Below are 19,056 nucleotides of genomic sequence, written 5' to 3'. Positions count from 1 at the left end.
TAAACGAGCTGGCCGTGTTATTTGGGCTAGTGTCAAAAGTGACTGTTCACATACAAACGGCACTTGTCGTCTGTCTTCTGCATACAAGTGGTTTTTACTTTTGGATAATTGGTGTAGCAGTGCGCAAAGTTTTGATTATATCGGAAGTAGATCTTGAAATGCTTATTAGCACAAGGAACATCTAGTCTTATGGGACAAGACAATAGAAGCAATGAATACACAAACTATAAAGAAGAACACGTAGTATGTACAATATTCTAACAGTATTTTCAAATTTGGCGCGCGAAAGGTCTGTAGTTCTGCACTGAACCACCAGTTAGTGCTAGCGTCAAGTTTAGCACGCGGTGAAGTGCGAGAGAGAGCGACACACCATCTTTCTCTCTCTCTCTCTCTCTCGTCGCCTGGCCAGCCGTGTTGGTGAAGGTAGGGAGCAAATCGTATTTTCATTCCCGGTGGGCGTCGGGAGCCGCAATTACAATAAGAATGGGGATATTATGTTAATGACAAGATTTTTGGAATCAAACTTCAATTTTTGTAACGCTTTACTACATTTCTTGAGGTTTTGAGGTACATTTATTTGGGTTTGTTTCAAATTTGTAACGCAAAAAGGTGAAAAATGCCTTTTTTCAAATACAAATAAAAATTTCCAAAATATCTAAATAAAAAAGAGTTATTTTTAAACATATTTTTCATAATGTCAATACAAATATTTTTTTGCTTTGAGTATTTACATTATCGTGATTTTTACCAATTAATACTGATTCCAAAGAAAGGTTCCAATGGATGGGGTTATTAAACCTGTTAATAAAACACGTTTACAAATTAAAAGTAACAATGCATTCTTTGTATTTCGATTTTGTTAGAACAAATACTGAAATTTTAAAATCAATTTACCAATTATAACACGTAAATGGGGTGTTATTTTCATTTTAAAAGATAAAATCTTACAATAACACTTTGCTTGTTAATGACTAACTTATACGTGTTGAACATTCTTCAGCTTTTTGTTCAACTTATCTTCCTTGTCTTTCACACTGCTTCGTCGCTTGGATATATTTAAAAGAGCCCTGTCTCTTAGATCTTGCGATTTCCACTTAAGCGCGTAGTACAATTTGCACTTTACGAGGGTTGATAGCATGAAAAGTCGGTGATCTCGACACTGAGAAGTGAACCAGCCATGAACTCATTCAGTCTCTTCACTTATTTTTTCCACAAGACTGAAATGAAGTTTCTTCTCAGCTGCGTGCTCTTTGAACAGTTTGGAAAAGCACACTATTTGACCACGCACAATGTTAAAAAAATCAGCTGAAGGATGGTTTAGCTTTGCAAATTCTCCTGTATGGCACGTGAACGCCCTCATACGAATTAAGAAGTCTTCTTTGGGCGGTTCTAAGGATTGCTCAGCACAAAGAATGTATTCAGTGCAATTGCTGCAGTTAAATTTATCGATTGCCTTTTTTGCCAACCACCCAGCAACATACATGATGACGTTGTCCTCCATTGTTGAAGTGTCAGTGGGTGCTTCATTTGCAGCCTGCGGCATCGTGATTTGGGGTGTTTCATCTACAAATATAGTATGGCATATAGTATATATATATATATAGTATGGTAAATATAGTAATGGTATAGAGCTAAGTGTATTAAGTAAACTAAACATTTACGAATTGTTAGATGCCATATAAATAAATTTATGTGAAATTTGAAATAAACGTATTGCCAAATAAAAAGTCAAGAAAGAAAAATTTAAATTGTTATATGTAGTACAATAATAATATTCAATTATAATATAATTCTTTACTGCTTAGTGCTTACCAAGAACTTGTATTGGGGGGAACAGTTCTGTTCCAGTCAGAAGAGTACGCCCAGAAACGCCTGTTTCTTCGTTCATCACATTTCTTCATTCGGACATTTCATTCATTGCATCTTCTACATCTAGTGTAATGTCACAGTCCGGTTCACAATTGGCCGATCCAGGAGGGTTCATGAGACGTATAGACATAACATGCTGCAAATTTTGTCTAAACTGTCTTGCAGAGGGATTGCTGTTGTAACCTCCTCGTTGGCGCAGAACTCCGAACAAATTCTCAATTGGGTCTTGGTTAAGTCTTGCCGTTAGCAAATAGCTGTTGCCCTCTGATTTCAGTACAGTATACAGTGATAGGACACTTTTGATGCTCAAAAGAAGTCCGCCGAAACAAGGTGGATTCTTTTTAACATTGGTTAACTTCCACGATTCTACAAACGGAATAGCAGCTTCTAGGCATCTTATGACCTCTATGTTATCATCAGATAGTGGTCTTCTTAGGGGGCTTCTGTCGTAACAGTATTTGCTGTTTAAGCAGTCAAATATGTCATTTAGTCGTAGCAGGAATGATGCAGTGTCTAACGCGGTAGGGCTGGTCAATGTACCTGTTTTGCTTGCTGTTTGAATGCCTCTTGCAACTGACACACTAAACACTTGAGTCGCTAATTTAACACTCATCTTCTGGAAGTTTTGAGGTCTTATGTGACGTTCGGAAAGTTTTGGAGCAGCCCTACAGTCATTTGGACTGTTTTGTTCAATTTCGTAAAATGAACGAACGTCACTCCAACTAACTAATCTTCCGTTGACTTCAATGTCGTGATTAATTAGATTGTTTCTAATGCATTTTAATATGTGCGGAAAGGGACACTTCCATTGGTATTTTAGTCCCCGTAACAAAAATACCAGAGCGTGGCTTGCAATGTTAGCTGTCCTACCTAGAGGGCCTAAATCTTCAAATCCTTCTATTAAATCACATTTTGAGTTATATTCAAGAGCCTTTTTTATGCCCATTTCATCTAATAGGAGGACACACTGTTTCTCATCTTCAGTCATAGATAGTTCCTTAGTTAACTTTGCGACTACTTCTCCGGTGAATCCTGGAGACACGTTTTATACGTTGATCCATTTCCTGATCAAAGTTACACAAGGTAGCTTAAAACCAATATCTCGAAGAAAACGATAAGCACTTGGAGATTTATAGTAAATAGACAGAGCCATATTCTTCTCGTCTTCATTCCATGTTCAATATTTTTTATGCGTAATTTGCATTTTTACAAAAGTCAACGTTTCTCCTGAAATTAATATATTGGAGCTTTCTCAAGATTTCTTTTGTTTAATAGATTTCCCTTTTCTAAATGTTTAAAAATATAAAACCAAAGTATTTTCTTCTTTTCTATAAAACCGGTGTATTTTTAACATCATTAATCATTGTAATTATACGTTTAAAGTAAGTACAGTAAATGTAGTCTGAGTGACTAAATGTACTGCAAGTGTTGATAATAAAAAAAACTCAAATTAACTATTTATAGTGTATTCACGCTTTGGAACCAGAAAAAATAGCAATTTTGAAATGGTGAAAAGTAAAAACTTTATACCCCATAGCTAAATATTTCCTATTACTTTTAATTCAAGCATGTAACAAGTTTGTTCGAAGTCAATAAGATATCAGTTATTGTATAAAAATTCATACGGATAATTTTACATTTTATTCCTTTGACTCAGTCACAAATACCCTAAGTAAATGAGACCTACCTGAGATATAATGAGGTAGCATCTCCAGCAATTCATTTACAGTGTTTTTTCATCCTTCTATTGATAAAACATATTTTACTTCTAGCTCTGTTGAGAACAATTCTTTGTCTTGATAGAGATTTCATCAGTTTTCTCTTCCTCGGGGTTGGGCCATCAAGAGGATGTGGAGCTAGGTTTTTCCCGAAATTGCGGTGTGTGTTAGCGGTGTTCACATGCTTCTTGAATTTGTTTGGTGTTTGCTTGTTCTTGTTCTATGATATTAGTATCATTTATGTTTGTTGCATTCTCTCAGTCATTGTTTGGAGTAAAAACTGCATTACAATTATTATCTAAAGGTGGTGGTTAGGGTGAGTTGATTGGTTGCACTACAAAATGTGGTATTGGTACAGCATTGGGATGGTTTGGTAGCAATCTTTTACTCGTCGGGTTTGTGAATGCCTCATTCTTAAAATGTACCGCACACACTGCTCGGTGCTGTAGTTTATTATCTTCTAATTCTATTAGATCATCTTGGCCACAATTAACAATCCACGCGATGCACCTAAAAAGACATTTTCCAATGGTAGAAGATTGGCGTAAAACACCTTAATCGCACAGTTGTATATATGTTTTTTTTTATTTATTTATTTCTTTTTTGTTATGTCTACCTATGTGTGAAAGCCTATTATAGTATTTAGGGAAAGCTTCAATGTAATAAGGAAACTTTAAAGTGATAATTTATCCCACGAATGTCCTTTCAAGCGACTTGATGGTTTGTTTACTGGTAATAAGGTTTTAACTAAAACAAGTATGAGATCTATACAATTATACAGGGATTTCAAACAAGATGGGGACATATTTTACCTAGTGATTCCTTATGTCAAAATAAATAGGAAATCAAGAGTAACATAATATTATCCTAAATCATTCCGTTACATGTTGTTATTACATGTTGTTGTTATTTATGAGTATAATTATAATATAAGTAAGTAGTTATGTACTAGTAATGTAAGTAATGTAAGGAGTACTAGTTATGTAAGTAAAATCTTGTAAGAGTAACTGGACGTTTGCATTACGCACAATGATAGGATAAAATTTAGCCTTGGAATATATACTGCAGTATGGTAAAACTGAAATGTACTTTTACCAAGTAAACACTCGATTTCTCTATAGGTTTTTTGTGCTATAGTTGCAAGTTGATAAATAGAGCCATTTCCAAAAGTAAGAATCTATTATCAAAAAACGATATTGCGTCATTGAAAGTTACTAATCCACAAGCTCCCATACTCAGAGGCCTACCAAAGCTTCATATAACTGATGTCCCGATTAGGCCCCTTGTGAATTTCATGCCAAGTCCAGCTTACAAAATAGCCAAGAAGTTAGATCAAATAGTTTTAGAAAATAGTCATAGCATAAAAAATAGTCTAGAACTTGTTGATAAAATTAAGAACCATGCTGTCAAAGACAACTACAAATTGGCATCATTTGACATTGTCAATTTGTACACCAATGTACCCGTCCAAGAAACGATCACTCTATTGCACCAAAACCTAATTAAGAACTCAAATCTATCTACAGAGTCAATAAATGAGTTAGTTTCACTCACTAGATTGGTACTAAATCAGAATTACTTCCGTTTCAACAACGACTATTATTCCCAGAAAGAAGGACTGGCAATGGGTTCCCCCCTCTCCAGTATTTTGGCAGAAATTTTTCTCAACAACCTGGAAAATAAACACTTGTTTTCTGATGCCAACCGTTACAGGGAAAAAATTCTGTTTTATTTCCGATATGTAGATGATACTATTGTTTTGTTCAACGGCAACAGCAGACAGTTGTCGTTACTCAACTCCTACTTATGCAATATTCACAACAACATAAAATTTACATTGGAGGAAGAAAGCCATAATCGTCTAAATTTTTTAGACCTCACCATAATAAAACATCAAAATAAGTTGGAGTTCAAAATATTCAGGAAACCAACATGCACTGACCAGACCATTAACTACGAATCCCATCATCCTTACTCACAAAAACTAGCTGCGGACAACAGTTTTGTCTACCGTTTGCTCACAATTCCAATGAATGAACAGGATTATAATGAAGAATTAAATACAATAAAATACATAGCTGTAGCAAATGGTTATCCAAGCATTATTATTGATAAACTCATCTTCAAACATAAAAATAAAACAGGAACTAAAAAACAGAAAAACTACATCTCTGCAAAATATGGCACCTTCATGAGTAACAAATTTAAAAATCTTATGACAAAAAACAATATTACAGTTTCCTTCAGAACAGAGAACAAACTTGGCGCATTGTTAAAAGAGCGCAGTCCTTCATTGACGCAACCCTTAGACAGATCCGGCGTATACAAGATCAATTGTACAGATTGTACTAAATTTTACATCGGCCAGACGGCACGCTCCTTTACTAAACGTTTCAAGGAACATCTCCCAAAAGCGTCAACAGTACACCAGACATCATCTTTTGCAGAACATTTAATTTCTCAAGGCCATAATTATACCAGCATTAGTAACAACATGAATATTTTACATTTCTCTAAAGACAGATTTAAATTAAACACCTTAGAAGAGTTTGAAATTTATAAGGCAGTAACATCCGACCACGAAAATGTGTTAAATGACCAACTAACGTTTTCGTCCAATTTTATATATGACACTGCCATAAGGATACTGGAGAGTGGAAGTGTGTTAGGCAGGACTAGGACCTAACCTGAGGTGATAAGATAACGGACGTACACCACTGCAATGACCACCCGCAGTCTGGACTTAAACTCCGTCGGGTTAGCGTCGTCTGTTGTCGTAACTGATCAGTAAATGTTTCGTGTCCGAAACGTGTTTTGTGTTGTGTGTAAATGTTTATTTATTTTTACTTGTTAAATATGACGCTCTTCATATGAAGAAAGAAGAAGTCCTTGTACCGCCTGATGATGACTCCACATAGGAGTCGAAACTAGTTGCAACTGCAATTAAATGGATTGCTTAATAGCAGGTATTTAAACCTTTTTAATATTATTTGGCAATCCGGAGGCTACATCCACAATTAAAGCATAAATGCATAATCAATCCATAAAACACAATTATTAATAAATGAGAATTCAAACAACAATTCGTTCGCTATTTTATAGTAATTCAGTAGCTCACGCTCTGCTCGGCACCTGCTTTGCTGGGCCAGACGACGAGGACGAGAGAGAGAGCGAACGAAAACAGTGTATGTCGCTCTCTCTCGCACTTCACCGCGTGCTAAACTTGACGCCAGCGCTGACTGGTGGTTCAGTGCAGAACTACAGATCTTTCGCGCGCCAAATTTGAAAATACTGTTAGAATATTGTACATAGGGCGTGTTCTTCTTTATGGTTTGTGTATTCATTGGTAGAAGTCTATAAAGATTGAATCAAAACAAAAAGTGTCTGGATTGAGGTTTTTAAACATTTTAATGAAGGATTTGAGGAGATTGAACATGCACAAGAAGACCTTATTTTCTACCTTCTATACTTAAAAGTAACATTGCAACTGCTTTATTACGTTTCATTGCTATCCCTGGAGTATCTGTGTCGGCGTAATGTGATCAGTGCACCTGTGCAGGTGCCAATCAGAAATGAGGTTAACAGTATGCCAGGTATATGTGAAATGAGCCGAAGGTAACCGTTAACAATCCCGTAATTAGGTGAGTCGGTGCTCAGTCGGTAGGACTTTGTGCCCAAGGCAGGGATCTTGTGGGTTCGGATCCTGGTCACTGCCAAAAACATTTTGATCAGTACAGTTCACCTTTGTACTGTACCGTCTCACCCCTTGCTTTGCTGGATACGTTACACAAGCAGACAGTTAGCCTATGTGGATGGGCAAATGCAAAGTTAAAAGAGGGCGCTAACCTCTTTATAAAAAAAAAAAATAAAAAAAAAAAAAAAAAAAAAAAAAACAATAATTAAACTGTAAATTGTTCCTAACACTATATATTTCTTCAGTTTTTCTCCGGAATACCCTCTTAAAACATACACTGATAACCATCTTATAATAGTTAAATATCTAGCAATTTAATAATATTAATAATAAGGCACTCAAGTGTAACCTAAAGATTTAATACCTTTGACCATTTCTAAACCCAGGGTTTATTGATTTAATTATGCCTACTTCATCTCGCGAACTAAAAGTTCAAGTTATGGTTGTCACACACATACTTAATGGGCATTGAATTATGTGTTGATTGTAAAAGTCATGAATTCCTGAATAGGTGTTAAAGTTACAAATAAATTAGTTCCAGTCAAAGCTTAATACTCTGGTTACTAGGCACGCAGCTTCCCAGCATTTCCACCAAATAATAGGCATAATTAAGTCAATTCATTATTCCCAGGGTTCACAGGGTCTAGTCATTTTATCTCACTAAGTTACTTGTATTTGGTAACAAATCTTAAAAATAACTTAATTAGAGTTGCAAATGGAACTTTTGACTGGAAGACGTTTAGTGCAGAATTCCTTGGAGAGGTTTTGCAGTTTCTCTTCATCTTGAGTGGTCTTTCCTCACCACGGTTGCCGTCCACAATACGGGGTTGTCTGTCTCCACCGTGACCAGACCAGAGTTGTTTTCACTGAACAGGTTGCAAGCGCTGATCAAACCTCCAAACTGCATTTTGTCTTTGTCTGGAAAATATTTAACAGAGCAATCTTTTAAAACTTTAAACAAATACATTCTGGACACAGCTCCGTTATCGTCTTTAGGTGGTTTATGTTTCAGGGATTTTGTTTCTGCCTAATTAATTTGTTGCCATATACAGTAACTCTCGATTATCCATGAGTGAAACTGCATGTCTACACCCAAGGCTACCAAATGCTAGACGACTGTGTGCAATCTCTTTCTGTGTGGTTATTTACAATTTTGAAAAAAATACAAATATTTCACTCACTTAAACCAAAAGTCAATGTCAAAATTAGGCTACTTCAAATAAAACACCAGCAAAATTGCAACATAAAATAGAAGTGACCTCATATCAGTTTTCCATACTCCCCTATACCTCTGTTGGTAATGTTCATATGTTCTTTGTTTTTATTGTTATTGTTTTTTATTTACTTTTTAATTGAGTTTGTCTTGAGTTGTGATGAGAAAGTTTTATGATAATTATTACAATATTAGATTAGTTTGATATAAAATTTGTGTTACTTTATATAAGTATGGTTATCCACAACCTCTGTACTTTCTTGTACGTAATACTTTTGAGTATTGATACAACTAGCCATCCCCAAGTAGAGGCTGTCGCAATTTTTTTATCAAAACCGTTGTAGTTTATGTGAGCCACCGATAGATTGTGCTGATCTAAATTACTGATTTCTGTCGAGTACACAAACTTCATTACCAAGTCAAAATAATGCAATGATTTGGTGAGATGTAGCAACTCTGTTATGATCAATCAACTATGTTAGCAACAAAAAATAAGGTAGAAAATAGAATTTTAGACAGCGCATTCAGTGACTGGCTCACACAACTACGTCCATTTCAATAAAACGTTGGTGACAGCTGGTCCAAATAGATGGGATGTCTACTTCAGTGTCCAATAGTCAATGATGGTTCTACTCAATCCGTGGATGAGCTAGAAGCCACGTTTCCTGAAGTTTCAGATACAAATCACACCAGATCGCTACAACTTTACCTTTGATGTTACAGCGGCCGTCTAGGCCTAGTCTGAAGTAATGAGTAAAACAGTTCTGATCTAAAACTAACTTTCCAAAGATATTATGAAGGTGACATTTAAAATTGTTTAAACTCACTCAGGTTCCACTTTAATCCTGTAGTAGTAACCGTACAAGGCTCTCCTAAAGGTATAAGGCCACAATGCGCTTTAGAGACCACCAAAGACTGAGGCACTTGAATATGATGCAGCCCTGGTGCTAACAACCATGTCAACGAGTTAGACCCTGCAAAGAATAAACACTTTAAACAATACTCCATGTTGCAGAAAACTATTAATTAAGAGAACACATTACTATTTTTAACCTGTTGGTACGTAAAATTCATTTTCACAATTAAATATGTATCCTGAGTTGAAAAAAAAAACACTAGGCCTAATCAAAAATAATATCTTTAATTTTATTTTTCTTGCAAGACATTTATTTATTAAATTTATGATCAGACTATGAGAATGGAATTTTATGGGGTTAACGTTAGTTTTTTTCCTGATTTAGACTCAAAATACAAAATTTTGCAACTTCTTCCTTAATTAATTATTTTGTCAAGCTTACAAAAAAATATAATAATTAGCATACTGAAGCTTTAGAATGGTTGTAGAGAAAATTTTGAAGAAACTGTAAATTTTGTAATTCCTATGTTATTCTTACAGAAAATAAGTCAATTGTTGTAGTTTTCTTGTTTATGGATACATTTTAATCAAATGTTGCAAATTTATTGATTTCATACTGAGCTATTAACATTTATTAACAGTAAAAATAAACTTTATTAGGCCTACTTTCCTTGTAGCCAGGGCCGGATTTAGCATTTTTGCGCCCCTAGGCCCAAATAATTTTCCGCGCCCTAGTCTGGTCACAGTTAGTTACTTTCCTTCAAACCTTTATTAAAAACTATACCATGCCCATAGGCCTAAGTTAATTGCTTCACTCCTCGTTGGAATAATTGCAAGTTTTTTTGAAGAATTGACTTGTTTAGCCTTAACAAAATGCCGTCTTAAACACTTTTTGCAATTTTATGCTTTTAATAAATGCTCACGTTTGTGGCCGTGGGACTGAAACAAAACAACTCAACCCACCAAGCATTCCTGAAAAAAATATGGCCATTGATACCAATTCCAGGCCCAAAACATGAACTCCATACAGTATGTGATACCATAGATTAAACATACTCCTTTAGTAGATTTGTCATCATTTTGTATTAGCTGAAAACAATTCTTGTTATTTAAGGCGTATATTTTATCTATTTTTAAACCTAGTTTATCCAAAATAAAACTATATAATCATCAAAAATAGATCGTCTTCTGTTTATATTACAAGAAATTAAAACACACGTCATAGAACTAATCCTAAAATAATAGAAACAAAATTACGTCAAAACTAACGTCCAGTGTCACCAACATGAGCTAGACATGAACACATGTTGAATTAACAATGTCATAAGAAGTCGACTTGAGTTATATTTAATCTATGATGGTCGTACTGCATCTAGGTTATATTTCCAAAGCAAAACAGAGCAATAATCCGGCCAACCATACTAATCCTTAGGTCTGAGGAAAAAATGACAGCATTAATGGTGCTTTGGAGGGTACCTATTGAATTTTTCTATAATCCAATGCAAACCGAGATTAATATTTTTTTGTTCATTTTAAAGGTAAATTCATCGTTGTTTTAATCAACACAACTTATTATATATTTTAACTTGATCCTGCAGATTGTTGTAATGTAAACTAATCAAAAGATTAGTTAATAACTTTTTTTGGTGAGGTGAGGGTGGTAACAATGTCTAACACGCATGCGCCCCTAATCACTCTGATCAGTAGTGCCGAGCCCGAGCCAGCATTGTGGCAATGCATTGGCGATGCGAACCCCTTGGGCGCTCGTCAACGTCAACATCCCTACAGCCTACTCCCGTATAACCAATGTTCGTTACCAATTTTGTAACAAAATTGATGCGTAATTCTGAAAAAAAAATTAAATTTCCCAACAATTATTTCTTTTTATGAACTTCAGAATCACAATGTTTTGGAGTTTTTTTTTATCAACTATGACTATTTATTTTTATTTTTAGATACAGCCTATCTATAAAAAATTACTCTCGGCCGTGCGCCCTCTGGGACCTTGCGCCCATAGGCCCGGGCCTATTGGGAAATCCGGCCCTGCTTGTAGCAGCAAACGTAATTACTTATTGAACCTAATATTATTTTAAAAGGGAATAGATCTGACATGTTTAGGGGAATATTTAATTCAAAATCCAATCAGGCAAATGGAAATTTGTTTATTCAGCAGTTTTGCTGTCGGCAAAGGTATTGTTAAAATAATAATAAACAGCTAAAACGCGTAAAAGGATGCAAGCTTAAGTTCGAACTCAGTAATAAACAATTTAAGTTATAACAGTACAAGTGTACAACCCTCTATACAAATTAATAGGCTTATATGACGGAAAATGTGTGTGTATTAAAAAAACCCTTACCTACCCAATAAATAAAGCCGGTGTTGATGAGGTTCATAAAGAGTGTTCAGATTAGACATGATGTGATCTAGTCTACCAGAGTTATCTACAATCGTTATCACACTATCTATCTGTAACAAGCAATTATATCATGTGAAAAACAAACAGCCACATCCACATCCATAACTTCAGCAATAACTATCGTTACATTTTCTTTTGGCTAACTTGTTTCAGTACCACCCCTAGTGGGTGTTTGGCTTTTACCTGTGTTCTTTTTCTTCCTTAGATTTATAATATTTTTTCATAGCCTACACCATGTGGAAGGCATTCTCAGCATTTTAAAAAGGTTTACATAAATCTAACATTATTTAGTTGCTGTCCGAAAGCCTTGATAATCTTCTAGAATCCTTTCCAAGATCAAACTTAAGTTAGTGGTAAGTTTGTGGCTCGGTTGGTAACGGGACGGACTACAGATCCAAGACAGTGATGCCAGTGGTATAGTCGTGATGTCCAGTGTGGGAACGCTCACCTCCTTTGTCTAAAGCCGGGTTTACACGATGCCAGTAGGTGAGACAATTATCAGAAGACCACTGACTAAAACCACTCAGTTATTTGTAGGTTTAAAACTATTTCAAAATTTTAACTTTACCTCACCACCAGTCTCTTTCCAAATCTCCTCCAGGGCTTTGGTAAAGTCGGTTTTATCTTGGTCAGGTGTCTTTAACATTTTTACGTTGTTCTCCAGACATCTCTTAATCGTTTCTGGTTTCACTGAGTCAAAATCCCCAGAAATAAGGTCCGGATGTATTTTTTTTAGAGTGTGGTCTCTACTGGAGATACTTGCAACAAACTCATACCATCTGTCTGTGCCTCCGTCAGCTGTGGCTCGGAAACTTGCTGAAAGACAAGAAACAAAATTATTAAAACAACCCGAAAGTATAGGCAATACTTTAAAGACAAACTATGCAATTTTGATGATTGGTCATTGGAAATGACAGGTCATTTCACCTGAAGCAAGTGTTGCGAGGCAAAATGTTTCGCTGGGTACGAGCGCCCCATGTATTTCAATGGGAGGCCGCACACTGATCAAGCAAACATTGTGAGGCGCCTCGCAAAGAAATAGTGGCTTTCAAAATTCAATTGACCTTTTGTTGTTTAAAAAATAAATCTTCTTTAAAAAATGTATTTTGATGTTTCATTACAACTTAAAAATTATATTTTTTTAATTTCCATTTAACATAATATATTGTTGTTAAATTTTTCTTGCTACCACTTTGATAGTCATACAGCCCATGCAAAGTAGTGGATAATTAAAAAACAACCCAGGTTATTTAGTTCATTATTTATAACCATCACAACATTATCTAATATTACAGTAATTTCTAACTAGGCCTATAGTCCTGTAATTCTCTGGACACTTGTATATATAGCGTTATTCCTTAGGTCAAGACAAACACATTTCACCATAGGAACATGGGTCTATGGGGTCTAGTTTACCGACTGTCGTTACTGTATTTATGTGTTTTTTACAAAAAACCTAATAACTCCTAAACGGTTTGAGATACAGCTTTGATTTTTGCAAAAATTTTAATCTTATTAAGACCTATTAATGTTAGAATTTATAGTAAAAAACGATTAACCGTTTCAAAATGGCGGTCATTTAAAAAAAATGATGTCAAATTTCACGAAAACCGTTAACATTACAAAAAAGTCGCAAGGGACAAAAAGTTTGTAAATTTTATGTTGTTTTTAATGATACCTTATTTGTTAAGATTGAATAAATAAAATGTAATGCATTTAGGTTATTGAAACTATTTAAGAGTCCTTGGAGGCTAGCGGCCATCTTGGATAATTTCAAACAACTGCTGAAGAGTTATTTATAGTCCAATTATATTTTTTCAAACATCAAAGTGATTATAGGCTAATTTAGATGTCTAGTAACTAGTAAACTGTGAGATTATAAATGTTCTTTGTAGTTTTTTGATTGTTCTCCAAGGGAATCCCTGGTAACTAACGGCCCTCTTGGATTTGTTCGCCATAAGTGCAATGTAAATTTGATTAATTTCAAACAGCCCCTGAAGAGTTATTTACCATCTCAAAATATCTTTTTTAAATACCTACCAGAGTGATTAGCCTATAATTTAAATATCTAGTAGCCTACTGTGAGAATAGAAATTTTCTTTTTAGTTTTTTACCTAATTGTTTTACGAGCTAGAATGTCTCTGAGGCTCCAAGGTCTCTTAACTTCTTACCAACTTAACTGAACTCTTGGTTTGTAAACAAATGTTTCTGGTATCAATCTAACTTAGGCCTACTTCCGGTAGTGTCGATTGCACTCAGTTCAAGAACTTGCTGTTGAGAGCACAAAGGTAAAGCCATAAGACTTACTACCTAGCAAAGCTGACTTATTATACTTATTTTGTAGAGAGGAAGAACATTTTCATCTAAATGAATTAGTATAATAAAATAAAAGATTCTTTAAACAAGAGTTAAAAGTATTTACTCAAATTGACTTGTCAAGGAGGGTTTAGAGCACATCCTTGTTTATGGACATATTAACTTATTATTACCATATTACCAATTGAGATGGGGACGCACTTATGTGCATATTCTAACCCAAATATGAGTGTAGATTGAAGTGTGATGATCCATGTAGGCTACCTTTTATTACTGGCTAAGATCATCACATTTATTAGTCAGGATCATTTATTTAAAGCCCAATCATCAGGAACAGCTGGGTCTAGTTTTGAAACTTCAAAAAGCTACAGACCTTTCTCAGGATTAAACCGGCAATCTTTTAATTGTTAGGCGGGCGCTAAGCTATAACCACTCAGCTTTCCAGCTTGTTACATAACCAGATTAGGCCTACTAACCTCCATTCCAGATGTCCAACATATATCTCTTGGGAAGTGTTATAGGTTGGTTTAGAACCAATACAGCAAAACGACCTATATCAATGCAATTCTTTCCATCAAACCAGGTCAAAGCTTTCCATAATGTTGCCATTCTTCGTTTAGCAAGAATTACCTGAAACAGTTGAACAATTTTAATAACTGCTTCTTCAACAACTGACTTCTTTAATGATGATTCTAAAGTGTATTTAAGCCTTTGCAAAGATCCTAAAATGTATATCTTACTAAACTTTAAGTAAGTTTTATCTTTATACAACTAGCAAATAGGATTAATTAAAGTAACTTAGAACCCCTGTAAACCGAATTTGAGCTAACCAAAATGGTTTCATAAAATAATACAGGGCTGTAAAATGCTTTAGTAACCTCAGTTGTTTAGTTTAAAGTATTTTCTAACCCATTGTAACATTTTTGTAGGTGAAATAACTTATAAGTTAACTTTTTTCGATTAATCGGGGTTCTACTGTAGACGAGGCTATGTTGCCGACTTTACAATTACATTGGATAACTTGTCTACTCACAAGGCCTAGGACCTGACCCTGACCTAATCACAATAAGTCACATGCCCTATTCCCTAACCACTTGAACTGCCACACCTCAAAAAATATAAATGACAATCACACAATTTTTCTACAGCAAAGACTGGAGTAACTGTACAAAATCTATCATTGATATAAGTAATAGTTATTAATGCTCAATGAGCTTTGTCTGCAATCTATTTCGTTTTAATCCCAGAGGATATTAAAACTAGCCTAGGCCTAAGTTATGAACCGAGATTCAGAACTAGTCCAAAATTATTAAAAATTTTAATCTTACCTATTTGAATCCTCAAAATTATGTAGGTTAGGTGTAGTGTATGATTAAAATAATATTATTACGTAACTGTAGAAATCATCATATAATATTATAACACAAGGTTTTCTCCATCTCCACAACTATATGGATAGGTTATGTTTGTGTATTTTTGTTTTTGTTTGCTAATGTTGATTGTTGATATGTTGACGTTCCTTTCTTTCATTTTGCATTTTTTCAGTTTTCTTCTCTTTCATGAATTTTTTTTCTTCTTGGCTAAAAGGTGACCTGGATCTTTTACTCATGAAGCTGTGATGTAATGTTCACTGTTGAAGTTAGTTTAAATGAGCAAGAAAACTCGATTGATTTACATATTTATTTGAACATTTATTTTAACAATTACAGTTTTGTTATTGGAAAATGTAAAATTGACGTGCACGCGTTTTGACACCTTACTTACATCTCTTAACAGAACCAAAATGCACGCCATGGGGGTATATTTTGCTTGTTTGAAAGGGTGTTCATCTTGTAATTCGATTCTACTTTGTCCTCTAGTTCTTCGATTCCCGACGCAACTTAATTACAAGTGATCAGAACTTAAATACATTACATAAAAGGTGTATTAGATGATATCTTTTTCAGTGTCTTATTGATATGGTAGTTTGGTAGTTTGACTGTAACCAAGGCCGCCTTTAACTACAGGAGAATTGGCAACATCGCAAGTGGTGTTGTTCAGTGACAGACGACCCATAAGATAACATGGCAGACAGGTGACATCAGCTCATTAATTCGCACTTTATTGATTTAATTTTTAATTTATGAACATAAATTTATTAAAATATTGAAAATTAAACATACAGAATTGAAAATTGAAATAATATGAATTAAAATCTATATCAGTAAATTTTTAAGCGTAGTCAATATTGTCATAGTCCAGTAATCAATCTTTCGTAAATACACAAATACCATTAGTTGCTTCCAAAAAAATCAGCTGTTACAACACCACTTGCGACGTTGCCAGTTCGAAGGCCGCGGCCTGGAGTTAAAGGCGGCCGTGCTGTAAACCTATGTACATTTTAGTCAGCATGAGTGGCATCTTCAGAAAGTCTTCTTATATTATCTTCAGTAATGACAGGTGGTCGGTTAGTCGATGGTAATGACTTACACTAATCATTTAATTACCATATTTAAGATATAAAACACAAATTCCATAAAATAACAATTTAATTTTTGTTTACACAATCTACAGAAATCAGTAATTAACATCAGTCAATACCCTAACAGCACCCGATATCCATTTGAATATTCAAAGTGGTTGAAATATGTCTAAAGATAACTACATGTAATTAAATATATTTTTAAAATATCTTATCTAAGAAATCTGTAAAATATCTGTTAAGATATTCTTTAGATATTTAATAGATATTAAACGTTTCACAGTAGATATTTATATAATGTTTAGATTCAATATCCCAAAACTATGTAAATATCAATCCCACATTGACGATTGGAGATTGATTATAAAGACGATAAATGCTGCTAAGTGCATTATTGTTTTGTCAATAATATTGAATGTTACAGTTAGCCTTATTAAAACACAGGATCTAAAGTCATCCAACAAATCAACAAACACTTATCAAACTAAAACTTAATTGTAGTTTTAACGTCGAATTATAGTATATGTTGTCTCCGTTACCCTATCTGTGCTACGCGTTAAAAATATCAAATAGTTGTAATCAGCCCAAAGTGGACAATAAATTGAATTAGCGATGTTTACGAGAATGACTACACTTTTTCAAAGGGAGTGCTTCATTAAAGTAACATTATTTCAGTCAGAAGGGAAGCAATGTGCTTTACACCAACCGAACCAGGTAATATATAATAACACAAGGCTCCCACGATCCAAAAGGTGTAAGAAACCCCAAAGTACTGTTAAGCCGTTCCGTTTAAAACATTATACCATTGACTTTGAATGTATGATTAAACACCTTTTTAAAATGATAACTAGCTGTGTGCCCGTTCTACGCACGGTGGCAGTTAATTAATCTATATTCATATATCAGTATTCTCTCCAATCCCAGGAAAACAATTAATTTAACAGCTTGACGCCTAAACAGAATCATAGTATCAAATAGGCCTATATTTAAGTATTGCGACCATTGCAAGCTGTTGGCTCCTCTTTTACCGCTTGAAAACTACTAACAAATCAACAATCACAGTTAGCTGAGAGGTAAGGTAAGAGGCTCTTAAGTTGAGGGTAGCCTGCTCGAGGCCTGTCCGGGTATAAAACTTTTTTTCTAGTTGTTTTTTCTAAAATTGTTTATATGAACTATTTAATCAAAATACTCAACTGATAAAAGTGCTTTTCAGACTAAATCTTTATTATTTTGTGTTTTTACGTATTTATTACATATTTTTGTGATCTGGCAGCAGATATCCGTATAATATTCAGTTTTAGAAGCTCTTAAGATATTGATATTAAAATCTAATATCTGTTGAAAGTAGAAATTAGTGACATTTAAACTTCTTCACAATATCTAACAAACATAAATATCTGGATATTAATAATCTATATATATCTTGAATATCCAAGTGAAATGTTTATAAGATATTCTATAGATACCCAATTGTGCTGTCTGGGTAGTCTATTAAATAAGTCAATTTTATTCTAAAACTGGCTACATCCAGCTAAAACGGGACTGGGATGTCTACATCCCTTAGCCAAATGTTAGAAATAAATCCATGCTATTAGTTAAACATATTTAGCGATAAAAAACGACACGACTTAAAGAGTATATATTCTGTAGGACTTTTTAAACAAACATCCTCGGTTGAAATGTATTGAATTTCCCTGGTTTTGGTGTACCGAACTTGAAATGAAACACCATTAAGAAACTACTATAATCTGGAAAATCATGAGATGTTAAACATACGGTAAGTCGAAGATTGCTAGGAAAACTAAGCTAAGCATAAGTAGGTATTATCATGACGTTTGTTAAGTTAGAATGAAACTGACTACTTATTAACGTATACAAAGCTATAAAGACTGGAAACCCCAAATTGTTATAATCATATATTATTCTTCCACAGTGGTTTTTCATTCTCCTACTATTTTGAAGGTAATTTAGGTAAAAAGGAGAATCCTTATTTTATCTGCGCTGCGCAATAGCTTTCTTTCTCGACTTGGAGATTTACACGTGATATAGACACGTGAAAATATCTGTGAACCAGTCCATTGAAACAAACCAGTTTTCTGTCAAGAACCAGTCGTACTTTGGCAACAAGGAAAGTATTTAGTATTTCTTCGAAAAGGGCTTTGCACCCAAAACGTACGTCAGAAGGATTGTGAAAATTTGCGAAATTAGATTGAGTAGAAACACAACGTAAACCCCACATCGATGCGTAAACCAGTTTAGCAACACCACAGTTGAATTGCTGGAGAATCGATAAACACAGCAGTAATTATGGAAGATTGGAAAGTTATGATAAACTCACGATAATTATTTGCACTATAATTAATTGTTAGTAGTGAGTAACCAATTGGAGTAAACATTCTGTGATATTGACAAAAAGTGTACTGTATTAAGTACCTTAGGTGTCGTGTATGCAAGATAAACCTTGCAAATGGGTCTACCTTCTCACAGAGCTTGAGAATCTGCCAAGGAAAAT

General features: G+C 34.5%; 1 protein-coding gene across 1 annotated transcript; it reads right to left on the bottom strand.

Annotated features, from left to right (window-relative positions):
* Positions 1 to 7,651: 7,651 nt before the first annotated feature.
* On the bottom strand, positions 7,652 to 15,455 carry LOC129001623 (thiamin pyrophosphokinase 1-like). The gene is made up of 6 exons (XM_054428989.1): positions 15,412 to 15,455; positions 14,560 to 14,713; positions 12,336 to 12,583; positions 11,712 to 11,817; positions 9,322 to 9,468; positions 7,652 to 8,199 (listed from the first exon to the last, which is right to left on the bottom strand). Exons 2-6 carry the CDS (start codon positions 14,690 to 14,692, stop codon positions 8,060 to 8,062), a joined length of 774 nt encoding a protein of 257 aa, XP_054284964.1. The 5' UTR covers positions 14,693 to 14,713; positions 15,412 to 15,455; the 3' UTR covers positions 7,652 to 8,059.
* Between the last annotated feature and the right edge of the window lie 3,601 nt (positions 15,456 to 19,056).

Source organism: Macrosteles quadrilineatus, unplaced genomic scaffold (genome assembly GCF_028750875.1).
Source record: "Macrosteles quadrilineatus isolate MER2022 unplaced genomic scaffold, UCM_ALF_1.0 Scaffold_8__2_contigs__length_117827958, whole genome shotgun sequence".
Taxonomy (NCBI): domain Eukaryota; kingdom Metazoa; phylum Arthropoda; class Insecta; order Hemiptera; family Cicadellidae; genus Macrosteles; species Macrosteles quadrilineatus.
This window is presented reverse-complemented; position numbering and strand designations above follow the sequence as displayed.

What these genes read in the sequence shown, in the direction of transcription:
- LOC129001623 (XM_054428989.1), bottom strand. Translation starts at nt 14,692, where the DNA reads ATGGCAACATTATGGAAAGCTTTGACCTGGTTTGATGGAAAGAATTGC. An exon ending in GGAAAGAGACTGGTGGTGAG is followed by an intron (nt 11,818 to 12,335) that starts GTAAAGTTAAAA and finishes TGCTTGTTACAG; the next exon opens with ATAGATAGTGTGATAACGAT. An exon ending in AGGATTAAAGTGGAACCTGA is followed by an intron (nt 8,200 to 9,321) that starts GTGAGTTTAAAC and finishes AATATTTTCCAG; the next exon opens with ACAAAGACAAAATGCAGTTT.